General features: G+C 36.0%; 1 protein-coding gene across 1 annotated transcript in view; it reads left to right on the plus strand.

Moving 5' to 3' along the window:
• TRDN (triadin) overlaps positions 1 to 18,112 on the plus strand; it is a 394,231-nt gene that overhangs the window by 152,254 nt on the left and 223,865 nt on the right. The window contains 3 exon segments of the mRNA XM_044917545.1: positions 2,248 to 2,307; positions 14,219 to 14,272; positions 17,805 to 17,864. Of these exon segments, the coding sequence (XP_044773480.1) occupies positions 2,248 to 2,307; positions 14,219 to 14,272; positions 17,805 to 17,864 (174 nt within the window).

The following is an 18,112-nucleotide window of genomic DNA, read 5'->3' on the forward strand; positions in this document are numbered from 1 at the left end:
ACCTTCACGGCAAATCCTAGATTAGTGTTCATTTGAATGATGTGGGATAGTAGTCTAACCAAGTTGACACACAAATAAAATGATCACACTAAATATGTCTAAGATCGTATCATTCCAATGTTACTAATATAAAATCATTAATGAGATATTTTACATTCTTTTTTATACTAAGTCTTCATAATCCAGTATATACTTATACTTATGGCACATCTCAATTTGGACAAACTGCATATCATGTCCTTAATATGCACATAAGTCCTGTGGCTACTGCCTGGGGCAGTATAGGTCTAGCTAGTGAAAGTGATTAGGCTGGTTATCTCATATCCTTAGGCAGTTCTAAAGATATAAATTCTTTGCGTGTTGTGTGTTAAGTAAGATTTATGTTAGCTTTATTGTCTATAGCCTATAAGATACAACTTTACTGTGCCTTTGCAAACTGGGCACAGTTTCTTTAAAAACATCAAAATTTTTTCATACATATACCTCTATACGATAATTTACAGTGCAACACATTCTTGTTTCATAATTATAGAAATAGTGTAGAAACCAAGAGCACAGGATAAGCAAAAGTAATACTGTCCTGAGTCATCTGAGCATGTTCTTGGGAGCTCATTTTTGCCATACAGAGGGCATTTGGCAATGTCTAAAGACACTTCTTATAGTCATGACGGGGGGGTGGAGCTACGTGCATTTAACAGGTAGAGGCCAGGGATGCTGCTACATACCAGAGCTTGCACAGAACAGCTCCACTCTACCCCCAAATAATGATTCACCCAACTCAGAAAGAATTGATGGTAAGTGGCCAGCAGATATCTGGCACACACACACCACACTTGGAGTAGGATTTAGAGACCTATAGAGAAAAGATTTTTTTTTTTTAAAGATTTTATTTATTTATTTGAGACAGAGAGAATGAGAGACAGAGAGCATGAGAGGGAGGAGGGTCAGAGGGAGAAGCAGACTCCCCGCCGAGCAGGGAGCCCGATGCGGGACTCGATCCCGGGACTCCAGGATCATGACCTGAGCCGAAGGCAGTGGCTTAACCAGCTGAGCCACCCAGGCGCCCTAGAGAAGAGATTTTTTAAAAAATGGTGAGAGAGGCAGAAAAATGGATTCCTATGGGTTTTGAAGATCTTTCTTTGAAACTTGGAGAAATTTTATCAGAGATGTGATTAAGTATCTTAACTCTTTTGTATCTCTATTGCCATATCAAAGTCAGGGATGGGCTAAGGGTAAAGGGTTGGCCCTGTAAATGGTGTGTTGGGGGATTCATGGGACAGACAAGGGGGGAGATTTTCAAAGTGATGATTACTTCCTTAACAGGTGAAAGTCACTGTCTTTTCCGAAGATACTTAGGAATTTCCGACAGTTGGTCTTGGTTTTAGGCTTCTGGAAAGATTACACAAAATGCAAATTCACATTTACAAATGGAGAATTTAAGATGTGTACAGTGATTAGAACCATCTCAGATCATCTGTGAAATAAAGTTGTGATAAATAAATAAGTAAAACTCATTAGCATTTTTCTAAGAAAAACCACGCTATTAAGTCACTTTTCAGAGGTAGTAATCATATTTGTAAACTCTAATATTTAATTTAGGTCTATCCAAATTAACTGCGAATTCAGAATTAACTTCATTTTCCAAGCCTTGGCGATGTATGTATACTGAAGCTAGCAGCAAATTAAATATATTTGTTAAAACCTGATATTTAGGAAAAAATGTAACTGACTTATTCCGTGAAATGGGTCATATCTGCATGCAGTAATTATTGGTTAAATGCAATGTCAAGTTCTGATTATAAACATAGCTTAGAGTCAATACTTCTGAGATATATTTCCTATTAGGTAGTTACAGTTCATTTCACAAATTCTTAATAATATGTAAAAATGAAATCTTCCTCAATCTAAATGACATTCTTACTAAGGATTCTTAATTGAATTGAGAGTAATTGAAATAAAACATAATTATAGCTTGTGATCAATTTTAGCACTGAAAATGGTGACAAAATATCCCCATTTATGTAAGTGCTTACGCTTTTTCAAATAACACTAATTTTGAGGTAAATCCAACTTTTTCCTTATTTCAATAAATGAGTGATTTATGTAGCATTATGTTACAATGACTTTTTCCGTTTAGGAAAAATTTAGACTTCATGGTAGAATTTTAAAGTTTAGATCATAGCTATAGCTTGTATTTTGTACATTTTCAAAAAAAGTTTTTAAATTACAAATTCTGTGTTTTCCTAGAAATACACAAAGAAAAGACTGAAAAGCAGGAGAAACCTGAAAGGAAAATACTAACTAAAGGTAACGGTTTAATTTCGTGTTTATTCTTATTTTTATTTAGGATATATATTTTGTGTGCTCGTATGGAAGAAAGGAAAATTTTCATGTCGAGTGTTCCCTTGTTTTAACATTTTTGATAGTGTTTAAATGAGTACCTTTACTTCTCGGTTAATTTCAGGTATAAATATATAAGTAATATTTAATTGTTGGAATCAAAGTAACTTCAAAACATGTGACAATGTTTAAATTATTTACAACTGGTTTTTCCTTCTAAGCTAGTACTGTCAATATAATTGTTGACTTACTAGTAAATACTTTTTCTTCTTTGAATATTGTTACTGTAGTAAGTCAAAGTTCAATTTTTTTTAACCTTGAATTTTTTATGCCATGCAGTACCTTTAAAGTCGTTGGCACAGAGATGCAGTCATTATATTGCCTCGCTGCACACTGTGATGGCCCCGCAGCGTTCGTATACAGCCTCAAGGGGTACATGGACAGTGACAACATGATGATTAATATCCCTTTCAACTCAACTGAATCCAGAAACTGAACTGCAATCTTGCATTAGAGGCATGTTAATATGGCCAGCATTGTCTTGCTCGTTTTACAAGCGTCTCTTTTCTACGAGTGGCCCTTGTAGTCATAAAACTTTAAAGAAATGTATAGGAAACAAAAGCTTTCAAAGGGATGTATTTCTAAATATGCTCAGGATTCCCCAGTGATCAGCCTCGCATGCTTTTTAAGTGAGTCAGGGCAAAAATTAAAATCTCATTATTCCATATCATGCAAATATGTGCTCTGGACAGAAAAGGAAATAATTTTTTTCCGGATAGAAATAGAATCTTGTCTAATATTTATTACGTCAAAACTCGCTAATGTAAAATTACCTGCAGTGAAGACCAACGTTGCAAATAGTACGGTTTCAAATAATAGAAGTTCTACTTAACCCTAAATTATACCAATATGTGAGTCTATATTAAAATGCCATTTTTTTTAAAGATTTTATTTTTATTTATTTGAGAGAGAGAATGAGATAGAGAGAGCATGAGACGGGAGAGGGTCAGAGGGAGAAGCAGACTCCCTGCCGAGCAGGGAGCCCGATGCGGGACTCGATCCTGGGACTCCAGGATCATGACCTGAGCTGAAGGCAGTCGCTTAACCAACTGAGCCACCCAGGCGCCCTAAAATGCCATTTTTAATATGCTTTATGTACTTCCTTTTTGTGAAGAGCTTAAATCATTCTGCAGCTACAATGTCTTTAATCCTAATGTTTGAATTCAATCCAGATTGATCACCCAATCCTTATACAATCAAGGACATTGAAGCTTACTCAATTGAAACCTATTTTTATTTGTACTTAGGGAACTAATGTCTTCTTACTGTTCCCTTTCTTTTTCTGGTCCCTAATTCCTTTGGTCAGGGAAACTGGACAAGCTCTTGGGTATGGATTAACTAAGCTAGCCCTGACTGAACTGACTGTGTGTTTCAATCTGCTGGAGGTTAAACAGAAACTCAACTGGTTCCACATGACTGGAGTCTCTGCTGTTTTATCTTGCAGACGGTACTGTTAATTTAATAGCAGTGCTGCTGGAGTGGATATGGTGATGCAGATGGCACCATTTACATTTTGGACCTGGCTCTATTAGAATCCTGCTGTTAAAGACTTTGAGCAGTGGGCTGTAGAGTGGACTTATTAAACTAGTGAGTCTTGCATAATTAAAACAGTGAATTTGGCTGCAGTTTAAAATAAATTTCTCAAAGCCTGGGTTAGAGATTAGTACCTGAATAGATTCCCCGAATAGACCAAATATATTTTGGAAAGTGAATATTTCTTAAGAAAGAGAAAACAGAGCTTCAACTGTTGAAGACTTAAATAGGCTTTCGAGGTAGTTTCTTCTTTCTGTATTTTTTCTGTGTCAGTATGAATGGAAGAGTCCATTTTACTGCTTGGTTTTCCTCATCCAGGTAGAATAATGCCTGCTTTTTATTTCCAGGTAGTTCAGTGAAAATAAATGTGGTTTTATAACTATTCACATCTGTAGATAAATATGTTTTCTATATGCCACATTTCGTATCAGTTATGGTTATATATGATAGGTAGTTAGGAATTTACTTTTTTACCAAAATATCTGAACTCCTATAAGAAAAGACACAATATATCCAAGGTACTAATAGCCTGTGATGGTTACAGACATGCCAGCAAATATCTGAGTCTAAAAAGTTGGTAAAAAAATAAAAATAAGAAAAAAAAAGCTGGTGAGTACTGGTGAAGCTGGGGGAGATAAAAATGTTGGTAGTGATAGAAGCTGGATCACACCCTATTGTCTCTCTTTGTCTCTCTTTTTTTCTCCTGTAAGGGATTTATATGGTATTCAAAAAGGTTTTAGGAGTGTGAAGACTTTTGGAAAGCCCTGGAACTCTACATGTAGATGATCTACTCATCAAATGGAATACAGAAAACCATAGCATATGTAGTCCCAGAGAACATACATTTCCAAAATCATTCTGTATAAATATGCTATCTAATTCATTTTTAAAGTGTCAATGAATTGGTTTCAATCCCCACTTCTTTTCATAACTTTTATAATTATCCACCTTATTGAGATGATTTTAATTCATGAAGCTAAGGTAACTTTTGTTCCTATTTTTTCCCTGTTTAATTTGTCAGATACTTTTCTTAGGGAAAATGCACCAGTTTCATGGAACTGAGGAGCAAACCTTTAATTCTTAATCTGGCAATAAGTACTTATTTTGATTTTAAGGCATAAGCTCTGACATGTTAGTTAATGTCTACATTTTAATTAACCTTGGGTTTTTTTTTCCTACTTAAAATAAGTTGTAATTTATTTTATAAATATGATCACAGTAATTTCTGCACTTGTGACCTTATATTGAATTAATATAGTAATTCAGGGGACTATTCCATTTGTTTAAAAGAAACTTACAACCACAGTTTAACTTTTCTTGGATTACCGAAGATGCTGTTCACCAAATTTTTGCTAATATAAATGGCCCTGATGGGCAGGTGGAATTCCATCATGTCAGAGGAGTTGTAGGCACTGAGTATTTTGTTGTGGCAGAAGTTAGCTTGAAGAATGCTGATTCCATTCCAAGGGGATGGTTTCTAATGGAAGATTTTATAGGTCAAGTGGTCTTGCAGAATACACTCATATTTAAAGCCAAATATTTTAGAATATATTTCTGTCTAACATCTAAGAACTAATTTCCAGATGGAGATGAATAAGGCAGTCTAGAGACCACAGCCCATGAGTAATTCAGGTGAAGGGATGATCATTGTGGAATGCAGAGAAACATGACAAATGACAAGAAATATTGGTCAGTCTCATCTGGTAGTCCACAGTTTGGATATCCTTCATAGGTACAAATAACTATGTACACATAGGCCTTAAAAGAAAAGATATACATTCATTGTAGGGAATTATAGAAACTAGTGCTATTTGTCATAAGTTAAAGGTCCGAGTCATGATTGTTAAAGACCATTTCCCTGGCTCATGGTAAACACTCAGACATGTTTACCCAATAAGAAGCCAGGAGCACAGTATATGATTTTGACAAAAAAGGATGTCACCATTATTTTCTCCTACTTTTAGAAATGTCTTGAATTAACTTGAATTAATCTGAGTCAGAATCCAAATTTAGGAACTACTGCCTATGTAACCTTGGACAAGTTAATTCATTTTTGTTGCCTCTATTTTCTCATATGTAATATGGGTATGATACAGTTGTGAAGATTAAATGATTATGAAATGCATATATGAAATTATTCAAAGAATTCTTGGCAAATTTTAATTTCAACAGTAACTATCAGTCAATTAACTAATCCTTTTAATCACTACTGATTAGGTCAGTGACAATCCCTTGCAGATTTCTTATCTGCATTATTTCTCATCTTATATTTGGGACCACTTGATATCCATCTGATCATAGACTGAAGGAACTTAATATTTGTCATCCCAAGATTCTGTAACACAACACTAAACTAACTTCTTTGCCACTTCACCCCTGTATTTCTGCTTCCCTTCCTAAAAAATCTTATACAAGCATTTATCTACTAAGAAACAAATACTGTACTCAATCTATGCTTTCTAATGTTTTACTTAATCTTCATGGAAGAATCCAACATGGTAGCTACAAACCCACTTAAAACTAAGAATACTGAGGTTTAGGGCGCCTGGGTGGCTCAGATGGTTAAGCGTCTGCCTTCAGCTCAGGTCATGATCCCAGGGTCCTGGGATCGAGTCCCACATCAGGCTCCCTGCTCCTTGGGAGCCTGCTTCTCCCTCTGCCTCTCTCTCTCTCTGTCTCTGTCTCTCATGAATAAATAAATAAAATCTTTAAAAAAAAAAAAAAAAAGAATACTGAGGTTTATCTGAACTTAATGATTTTTCTCAATATCTCATGTGTTTATTAAGTTGTATGCTTAATAATGCTAATCTCTCAATATCTCATGTGTTTATTAAGTTGTATGCTTAATAATGCTAATCTCAGATTTCTCTAACTTAAGAACACGTGGCTTTCCCACTATCCCCGCCTTCCCATTTTCTTTCTTCTTTTTGGCTCCATTGTGTCTAAGGGTCTGTACTGGAATTTTCTCACAGCTGGAGGATCTTGAATTTTTCTCTGACGCCCCACGGTTGGGACCTTGTAATCTGCTGATCAACTTCACTGATCTGCTTGTACTTCCACAGAGCCTGAACTTGCCTTGCTTGATGGCCTCCCTGCATAGCAGGCATCATGTACTTAATAAACTGGATCCACCTCTAGGTCTCCTCACCATTATTGCTACACTTAACAAAATGAGAAATGAGACCTGACAGTACTCATTCTTTTGGTAGAAATGCCAAATGGGTGTATTAGTTTCCTGTGGCTGCTGTAACAAATTGCCAAAAATGTGGTGTCTTGAAACAATAGAAATTTATTATCTTACAGTTCTAGAGGCCAGAAATCTAAAATCAGTTTCACTGGGTCCAAATTAAGTTGTCATCAGGGCCAAACTACCTCAAGGGCTCTAGGAGAGAATCTGTTCCTTGCCTCTTCCAGCTTCCGGGGCTGCTATACTTGGTTTGTGGTTGCATCACTCCAATCTCTGCTGCTGTGGTCACAGGGACTTCTCTTCTGTCTTCAAATCTTCCTCTGACTCCCTATTATAAGGATATAGGGGGTTGCATTTAGGGCTCACCTAGATAATCTAAGATAATCTCCCTGTCTCAAGATCCTTGATTTAATCACATTGCTAAATCCTTTTTTGCCATGTATGGTAACATTCACAGTTCCAGGGATTAAGACATGGATGCATTTTTAGGGGTCGTTATTTAAACCACCCCACCGAGCTACTCTTTAACAAGAGTACGCACTAGTCAGATACTAGAAAGAACAGAGATAGCCAAGTACAAAATATAAGTATTTAAAGGTAGGAATCACAGAATGGCAAAATTTACCAAATTTACTATAGCAACATTGTCATAAGAGTTTTTATAAAACTTTAGCCATCAGCATAGCAAAAGTAAGGTGTAAAATTATTATTAGGGAATTCAGGTTTGGAGGAAGTATTCAGGTTTCATTCCATTATTTTTGGTTTATTTTAGTAAGCCAGATATTTGTTCATTTGTTTCTTTTTGTTTTTTTCCTGATGAGGATATGTGAAGAGTTTAGTCATATTAGAAGTAGGATAACATTTATGTGTGGCCAAGACAGTGCCATAATTTCCTTAAGATATTATAATATAAACTCATTAAAAATTCATACTCAGTGTGCATGTACCTTAAATCAAAAACTTGAGAATGACCTGAATACCTCAAGTATTTTTATATTGGATAATCTCTTCACATTTCATTTAAAACATTGATTAATTTAGGAGCCCAAGTGGTTAATTAATTTTGATATTTGAAAAGACTGAAGAAGTAGAGCGTGAAAAGTCTCTGCACCCTCCTACACAACTGTCATCTGACTTAACACAGATAGCTAACAGACTTCTTTCACTCAGTGTATTTGAAGCCCATGTTAAGTTCTACTGCACAGAATGTCTTCATCCCTCTGTATTATTGGTCACAATAATAGATATCCTATCTGCCCAGGCTATTCAAGCTGCAGAAGGAAGGGTCATTATTGCCAGGGGTGGTATGGACTTGATGGACTTTAGAGTCATCTGGATAGTTTAAAATATATATATGTAGCCATTGCAGACTCCATTCTGGGCCCATTAATGTTTTTGGGGAGGTGAGGCCGGGGTTTTAGTCAAGCTCTTCTAATGATTCAAATGCTTTCAAATGATTAACCAGGGTTAGAATCGCTGTCAATTAAACTCATGGTACAATCCACAGCAGTTTCCAGTGACCAGGCTGTATTTTAAAATAATGTACAAGTGGATGTCTTTAGGTGGGTCCTGCACCTACTGTTTACCATAGTCTTCACCACTCTTATCACTCCTGTAGTGGACATTTAATATGCCTCATTTCAGAAGGTATTTGAGTGACAGTCCTGCCATAGACATTTTGAACTCTTTAAACACAAAGAGCGGTCCTGTCATACTCCCTCTTTACTATAATTTATCCTATTCTCACCTCTTCCACTGCTATCTCCTCCACAATCATTTCTCAGTTAGATTAGGACAGTCCTTCCTTTCCTTCCTCCATCCCTCTTTCCCTCCCCCTCTCCCTCCCTCCCTCCTTCCCTTCCTCCTTCCTTCCTTCCTTCCTTCCTTCCTTCCTTCCTTCCTTCCTTCCTTCCTTCTTTCTTTTCATTAAGTAGGGTCCATGCCCAGCATGGAGCCCAACATGGGGCCTGAACTCATGAGCCTGAGATCTGGACCTGCACTGAGATCAAGCACCAGCCGCTCAATTGACTGAGCCACCCAGGTGCTCCTAAGACAGTCATTTCTTAGCTGATTTCTCTGAATTACCCCTTAAGTTCATGCTGATCATGACACTCACAGGCTTCAAACCAACTGTTGTCATCACAGTGCCTTAGAGATGAAAGCCATATTTTCTACCATGGCGTAGAAGACTCTCCTCATATGATCAGTGATAGCCACAGAAATGTCCAGCTTTGTGTGCTTTTCCACATAACTTCCTACTCTGAACCTCCTCCTCAACCCCCTCAATTCTCAACTTGGCGCCTGCTGCCCCCACCAGGACAGCACAGACCTAACCACAGTGCCTGTGGCTTAGGCAGCTGCGCTGTTGAACAGTCCTAAGCAGGCTCCAGTGCCATCTCACAGCTCTGTGCTTCTGTATGCACACTTCTCTTTGGCCAGCAGGCCCTTCTTGTGGAGTCACTGGGCATGTCTCCTGCTCATTTCTTTGACTCTCAGATGGACCATCAAGGCAGGAACTATGTGTGTCTTCATGTATGTTCTAGGTCATTTTTTGACATTTCCTCTTGTGATTCTGTGTTTTCTTATTTATAAACAAAGAGATGTGAGCTCAATGGTCTTTCAGATTCCTACCAGCTCTGAATTTGTGTGCTTATATCAAATTAAAAATGACTCTAACATCCAGCAAAGTATTCAACACATGAAACACATTCAATAAACACTGAAATAATGAATGAACTAACTAATGAAGCATTTATGTCCCTATTTTGTTAATCTCTACGTGGCTCCTATTGACAATTTTTTCCTTGGACATTTCTATGTTTATTTTCAAATATATATAATTATTCAGCTTTAATTGGGCTATTGTAATGTCAAATTTATTCGGTCAGCAACAATTGAAGAATTTGATAGTAAGCTCCATATTAAAACAAAGACAATCTGTAACATGTAATTAGGAAACACAATAAAATTTATAACATAATAATATAGATTAAAGTAATACAGATTAATTTGGACAATTTGGAAAATGCAAAAAAGAAAGAAAAACAACCACAGCCAATTATCCAAAGATAAATACTAATATATATTTTATTTTCTTCCATTTAGTTTTATTTATTGCATATTGCCTTGGGTTTTTTTGCAATTGCAAATTTTATTGTTATTTTTCAGATAACACTTAGGCTTTTATTTAACTATTAAACATGTCAATTTACTCCTAGAATAAACAAGAAGAGACTGCAACCTGGTTGGTAAACGTATAACTAGATGGGAGAACTTTATCCAAGATGGCTCCTAGACAAAAGGAGAGTTTTTTTAGGCATTCAAAACAATAGGTATTTGCTACATCAACCTGAATTGCTTAGTGTTCAGGTGAAGAACTGACCTTAGGAGTGGGGAAGAAGTTCACATGGCAGAAGTGTATGCTGATTAATGGCATGTGGTCAACATCAAAGTGGACCAGTCAGTGGAAACGGGGTTATCCTCACAGGCAGCTATTTTAGATGGAAAAAACTGGTCATAGCCATTAGGCAACAATACAAGTTAAGTTATTCACAGTACTTAATTTGTGCCAAACACCATACTGGGCACTAAAAATTCAATAATGAATAAGACCTAGTCCAATGTGGATCATGACCTGAGCCACAGACAGACGCTTAACGACTGAGCCACCCAGACGCCCCATGACATCTGACATTTTGTTTAGTGTTGGCTAAAGCCTCTGCAAATTAAAACTGAAAAAATTTTGACACCAAACTTTTGATTTTTTCCAGCTAAGAACAGAGAGATCAGCAAAGAACTCAACCAACGTCCCCTGAATGCCTACTGCTTGGCCCCTAGGGAAGGTTTGCCTGATAAGAACCTCAGGGTCAGGTGCACTAGGAGCTCTGGTACATTCAGAAAAGGACACAGGGACTGTTTGGCAGGTTGCCAGGGCCAAGCTCTGTAAAAGCACAGAGCACAGCTTGCAGAGTGCTGGAGAGGGACCACATGGGGTGGGCCAGAGACTGCAGCAGAGTTAAGTTGAGCTGAATGTTCTGGTCAGGGAAAGGTCAGAGTCTGGGCAAGTGTAGGAACAGCAGGGCCATGCCAACTCCGATGCCAAACATCAGGGCCATTCCAACTGGTGGATTCCATTTGTTTTTAATTATCAGTATACCGAAGGGACTTTTGTTTCTTGTAAATAAGGATGACAAACAAATTAAGCTCCAGCAGGTGCAACAAGCTTATTTTGTCCTGAGCTAAAAGTGTCCTAGCTAAGATGTAACTTGCCAAACAGCTGATGAGAAGGAAGGTACTTTTTTCTTCTTCCATATGAAAACTTCTGGGTGTAGTTTCCATGCAAAGAGGAGGTGCACTAGCAAATGCAGCTGTGGCAAATTCTTTTTTTTTTTAATTTTTATTTTAACGTGATTATTAAGGCAGTTACTGATGGTTGCATTGTTTTGATAAACGAAATTTTAAAACTTGGTGTCTGAGCTCCGTCTTGCCAAAGTTTGAAGTTTTCATCCAAGAAGCATTAGTGGCCGTCTGCCATTTTGAACAGCTCCCTAGAGCACATGGGTCCAGCTGTTCCACTGAGCAATGTTATGGTACCATTTCTGAGCGGGATAATGAAATTCCAGCATACAGGATTGTGTCTGTAAATCAAAACTTAGACTGTGAGGAACCAGATTTTCCCCCAGGGTAACAGGAATGAGGCATTAATATGCTAATTTGGGTTTGAATTCAGCCCCCTTGCTCTTTTGATTTTGTATTAATTCCTACATTTATGCCTGTGCACACATCAGCCAGAAAATCCTTTAGTGGAATGGACAGCCAGCTGCCCGAGGTGGGTGAGGTCTGGTCCCTCACAGAAGCAGAGACACAGATTAGGTGTTCTCCTGGGGATCCTGCCAATCAGGTTCCAAAAGCACAGCTTATCTCATGCAAACTTGGTTCCCCCTAGAGAACTTTTAAAAGAGGCTTTGTTTTTGCCAAGATTCTCCTTTGGTTTTTAGCTTAATTAATAGTGATCCAAAAGAACCAAAATAAGCTACTTGTGGTCATGTGTGAATGCTGATGTCCTCTGTCTATTTTGTGAGATATTTATATTGAGCTTAGTAACTCAGAAGCACCTAAAAGGACTATTAAACGTAAGGAAAAATGATGCCTAGATGTTCTAAGGTGTATTTTTTTCTTCTGTTTCTCACTGGGGATTTAATTATTTAAGAAAGTTTGATAAATTGTAAAATTTTTAATGGCCAGAAGCAAGCAGTGCTTATAATATCTACACCATATCGTTAATAAATAGAATTGTATTAGAAGATGAAAGTAGTTTTTCTTATAATATTTTAAAATTTGTCTCCCTCAAAGAAAAATCTATTAAAACTCCACTATGGGGCAGACATCATGTGATGAGCCAGGGATACAAAAATAAAATAACATGGTGTAGTCTTTAAAGAGATTTCACCTACTAGGGAGTCAAATATAAGAACAATGGCAGTATTATTATTTAATTGTTGAAATGGAATTATGCACATGGTCCTGTTGGTGTATGAAATAAGTAGAGATCAAAGAACATTTCACAGTGGAGGAGGCAAGTGAGTCAGGACTGAAAGGGCGCATTGACAAGGGGAAGTGTGGGAGTAGGAATTCTAGGTAGAAGGCACAGGCAGGGAGAAAGGAGGGTACATGGTGTGCGTTTGAAGCTACAATCATTTTGCTATAACTGCAATGTAAAGTTCAAGGGGAAATTCATGGAGATAAGATTGCATTGATGAGCAAATACCAAATCATTAAAGCAACAAAATATTTTTAGATTTCATATAGCACCTACTATGTAATAGATACCATGCTAGGCCATGAGGGAGATCCTAATATATGTAACAGGTCAATAGTACAATCGGATTTTCCTGTTAGAAAGGTTACTCTGAGAGAGAAAAATCTCAATCTAAAGGTTCAAGAGAATAGTTAGAATATTATTATAATAATATTTGCAATAATAATATAGCAAGAAGGGCATTCTGCTCCAAATTTTAAAATGGTCTCTTTCCCTTTTACTTTCCCATTCCCTTACTAGATTAATTTCTTCTCACCTTTCACATCTTTAAATGTCACTTCTACCAAGGGACATTCCCTAAATACAGAGACTAGTGTAGGTCTCTGAATGCCACCTGATTATTTTCTTCATGGCAATTATACTAAGTGTCATTAACTACCTTTGCAGTTGTTTGTCTAACTTCCATTATTCATCAGCTTGTTGACATCACAATGACAGGGATAGAGTCTGTCTTGCCTAGCAATCTTTAGCACATATGTGCTTTCTTTATTTTTGTGTAAATAAATGACAGGTGAAGAATGTAATATTGGATAAAAAAAAGATGTGTAAGAAGAACATTGAAAGGTAGATTGAAAGAGGTTGGCAAATGAACAAAAGTGGAAAATGAAAGATGAATCCTGGATGACTCCCTTGTTTCTAGTCTGACAGTTGGACATGCTATTAATAAGAGTTACGACTAAATTGTGGAGAAAGATTTTGACTTAAATTTGAGCCCTACAGCATTAATTAATTGAATCATAGCTCATAGTAAATTAAATTTAGTTTTCTTTAAAAGGATTTGGTGTTGTTCTAGTCTCATGCCAGTATATTTTCAAAAATTTTTAGTGTGAATGTTTCTGTAGAAGAGTAACACGTACAATTTATGTTGATTATACTTTGCATCAGATTCAGAAAATTATTTCTCTGTATTTCTGTCTTTATATTTTGATGTTTCTCCAGGGTTGAGCTGGGCTTCTTTGGCATATAGCATGATAAATTTTTAAAGTTTTCTACTACGTGATATCGAAGTTAAAGGTTTGCAGAAGCTGAGGTGTATTGTTACCTTTGCAATCAGACCTGGTTTTGGTACAAGTTTGTGCTTGGATATGAAATGAAAGTAGAAATAAAAAATTTATAGTTACCTTAATATTTAAACATCTAACTATGTAAAACCTCATTCCAGTTAAAAAAGATTTTCAAAAGCAGCAGATAACATTTTGACATCAAAAATTGCTATGCAAACATTTCATTATTTATTCCCTTTATTTAAGTGAAAAAGTATTTTATCTGTTTCTTTCCAGTTGCACACCGAGAAAAAGAAAAAGTAAAAGAAAAAGAAAAATCTGAAAAGAAAGGTATGGAGTTATTCTTACTCTGTTCTTACACATTGGCCCCTCCCCCGTTTGAAGTCTTCTTTTTTACACTGGATTTTTAAAAATTATATTATGATATTTTCCTTAGAATTGAATCTATAAAGAGTAATTTCTAGGTTGAGACTCAAACTCTGTTACCAATTTACTCTCTAGAAATGTATCTATTTTTCTCCTGGCAGTTGTGAGACTGCCTTAGCCAACAATGAGGATATTATTTCACAAAATATTTGTCCATTTGATAGGTAAGAAAGTATACTTCCTTATTTTAATTTGCATTCTTTTATTACCTATAGGACTGGAATTTTTTTAAAAATTTAATTTGTATGTATTTGTTTAGAATCCGCAATGCAGACTCCTTGTTTAACAAATACAGAGACATTGTGAAAAGCTTCCTTCTGCCTGTTCCCAGCCTCCCAGATCCCATTCCATCCTACCCACACATACACACAATAAACCACTTTTACGAGTTTTATGTACATCTTTCAGAGCCTCAATATGCGTTCATAAGATAATATAGATTACTGTTTCTGCCTGTTTTTTTACACAAAATTTAATGTGTCCTAATATTCTGGCTTTTGTAATTTAATAATATACCTTAGAGATCTTTCTGTATCAGTAAGTGGATATTTTCCTAATTTTTTTTAAAAAAAAGCTTCATGGTATTTAAATGGAGATATTTTCTTCCACGATATATTTAAACTGCTTATTATTTATAGATTGAAGTTTTTAAATATGATTTTAAGTGATGTATATTTCTTATTTAACTGTTCACACTCATTACCCATTTCTCCTGATAATATTTGTGCATGTCATTTGGGTATATTTTCCTGGTCTGTCACTTTTTCAGGTATTTTTCTCAGGTTTTGTAGTTAAAGTTAGGGTTTCTGTCTGTGTGCATAGACATGTGTGAGTGCATTTTTGTGTGTATGTATGCCTGTGTTTGTGTTTAGAGTCTTGAATTTTTATGTGGCTAGATATGTTGATATTTTCTTTTGGTGTTTCTGCTTTTGAATTTTCATTTGAAGATTAACTAAATAGTTACTAATATTTCCTCAAGTTTTTAAAATCAGTTTCATATTTCACATTTAACTTTAATTCATCAAAAATCCATTTCAATGTATGTTATGAAAATTCTATTTTTTTTTTGCTTTTTAGAGTGGATAATGTTTAGGATATTCGTGCTAGATTTCAGCTGATTTATATGTCCACAATATGCATACCCTGCTGAGCTATCTTCTGTGGAACATTCCACTTAGCTGGAATGTTTTATAATATTTTAGGAATCAGATCAGTTGAAACATGTTTCAATCTTCTTTATTCTATACTCACATTTAAAATTTTGAATTAAATAGTTGTTGCTTTATTAACGTTTACTTAGTAATAATATCCACGGATTTCAATACAGCCACATTCTTTGTTCTAGAAACAGGTGTCTATTTCCCTTCTGCTATTAAGTTATGCAGAATTATTGGCATCAGGTTCTATGTACTCTGACTAAATGAAATAATCTGATATTTCTCATGATGTTTTTCAACTTTCACAGTGGCTAAATATTTTTTGTTAAAACGTGGTTAAGAATTTGTTGCCCCTAAATTATAAATGTTATGGGAAATTTTCAAATTGGAAAGCAGAACAAAATGCTTTATTCTAAGTGTCCTTTGATTCATTGTATACCAATTAAAGGAGTTTGCTTTTTATAAAGTTATTATACTGCAACCCCATGACATTGTGTGAATTGTGCCTTTCTTAGCTTGGCATAGTGCTCCTTTAGCTAACATTGTCCAAGCTATCACCAATAACCCCAAATGGTAGTGGAGATGGTGGTGGGGCAGGCTGAGAGGTTGAGAGACTGACACCCTGGTGGGGGTGAGGGGGTGTGGGCACCTGCTTTTTCATTAGCCCTGCAAATGCCAAGGTCACTTGGCCTTCAACAGAGCATTGTGCTTTAAGCTTTCTATGAGGTTTGCCTTATCTCTCCAAGATTCTGGGAAACTATTCATCAACTGTATTTTAAAAGACTAGTTTGTTAAATACATATTCAGGCACATTTTTTTCTTTTATAATACAAGTAAAGCTGATGGACATTAATGTTCTTATTATATAGTTGGAGAAATGGAAATAATTGGGAGTCTAATTTTTTACTCTAATAATTTGACTCTTTCCTTAACCCAACTGTTTAATTAAATATTTTATTTTTTCATTTAATTTTCTATAATTGCTTTATTCCCACTATTCTCCAATAAATAATACATAAATGTTGAAAAATATATGGTGGTTTGGGAAACTACCAAACCACACACAGTTTAATACATTTGAACATTGGCTAACCTGCACATGCTTCTGTATGTCTCAGGGCTCCTTTACTTAATAGAAGATAGTGAAATAAATTCATATTGATTTATTAATTTATTACATAACGATGAGAAGGTATAATGTTTCAGGTATCATGTCAAATACTATTCAATTAAGAAGCTGCACTCGATCAGTAATCATTTGTGATTACGTTATACTTCATTGGTTGTTCTCTACCAAAGATGCTATTTCTTAGGGATTGATTATTTAGAAAAACTTTCATTAGAGTGAAGGACATTTGGTAAAGCAGGGACGAGAGATCCTAAGTATTTTTTTTTTTAAGATTTTATTTATTTGACAGAGAGAGACAGCGAGAGAGGGAACACAAGCAGGGGGAGTGGGAGAGGGAGAAGCAGGCTTCCCGTGGAGCAGGGACCCTGATGCGGGGCTCGATCCCAGGACGCTGGGATCATGACCTGAGCCGAAGGCAGACGCCCAACCACTGAGCCACCCAGGCGCCCCGAGATCCTAAGCATTTTTTTAATGCATAAGATAGTCCCTTATAGTAAGAAATTATTTCCCCAAATGTCAATTATGTCCTTGTTGTGAAACACTGTTATGAATCAAAGCTCTAATTCTGGTTTAAATATTTATCTTAATCATGAAGAGATGTTTCTTCCTGATAAAATAACATCTTTTCACAAATTATTATAAATTTGTTCTCTCAGTTCGTCTTTCCTGAAAACTTTATCTATTTAGAATAATAACTTTAAAAAGGAGAGTGAGACTAGCTTTCAAAATGCTTTCTAAATCCTAGTGCCAAGTCTTTTAAATTGGGTTTTATACAGTTATTATTACATTAGTATCTTTTTATTTCTAAGTCAGGCTTATTAATGTCATCGATCCTCAAAATAGTTCATGATTTTGATGGCTATAAAAATTGAGGTAAAGAGGGGCGCCTGGGTGGCTCAGTCGTTAAGCGTCTGCCTTCGGCTCAGGTCATGATCCCAGAGTGCTGGGATCAAGCCCGGCATCGGGCTCCCTGCTGCGGGGGAAGCCTGCTTCTCCCTCTCCCATTCCCCCTGCTTGTATTCCCTCCCTCTCTGTGTCTCTCTCTGTCAAATAAATAAATAAAATCTTTAAAAATAAAATTGAGGTAAAGAGAAAGCTTGGTCTTGAAATCCACTAAAAGTATGTACTAATATAACATTTTCTGTTTAAGCAACTCACAAGGAAAAAATTGAGAAAAAAGAAAAACCAGAAACAAAGACAATGGCAAAAGGTAACTTTTCCCTTTATTCTTTCCTTCCCTTCTTTTTTTCTTTCCTCCCTCCTTCCTTCTTTCTTTCTTTCTTTCTTTCTTTCTTTCTTTCTTTCTTTCTTTCTTTCTTTCTTTCTTTCTTTCTTTCTTTCTTTCTTTTTCTCTCTCTCTCTCTCTCCCACCCTCCCTCCCTCCCTCCTTCTCTCCCTTTCTTTCTTTCTTTCTTTCTTTCTTTCTTTCTTTCTTTCTTTCTTTCTTTCTTTCTTTCT

The sequence above is a fragment of the Neomonachus schauinslandi genome, chromosome 8 (genome assembly GCF_002201575.2).
Source record: "Neomonachus schauinslandi chromosome 8, ASM220157v2, whole genome shotgun sequence".
Lineage (NCBI taxonomy): Eukaryota > Metazoa > Chordata > Mammalia > Carnivora > Phocidae > Neomonachus > Neomonachus schauinslandi.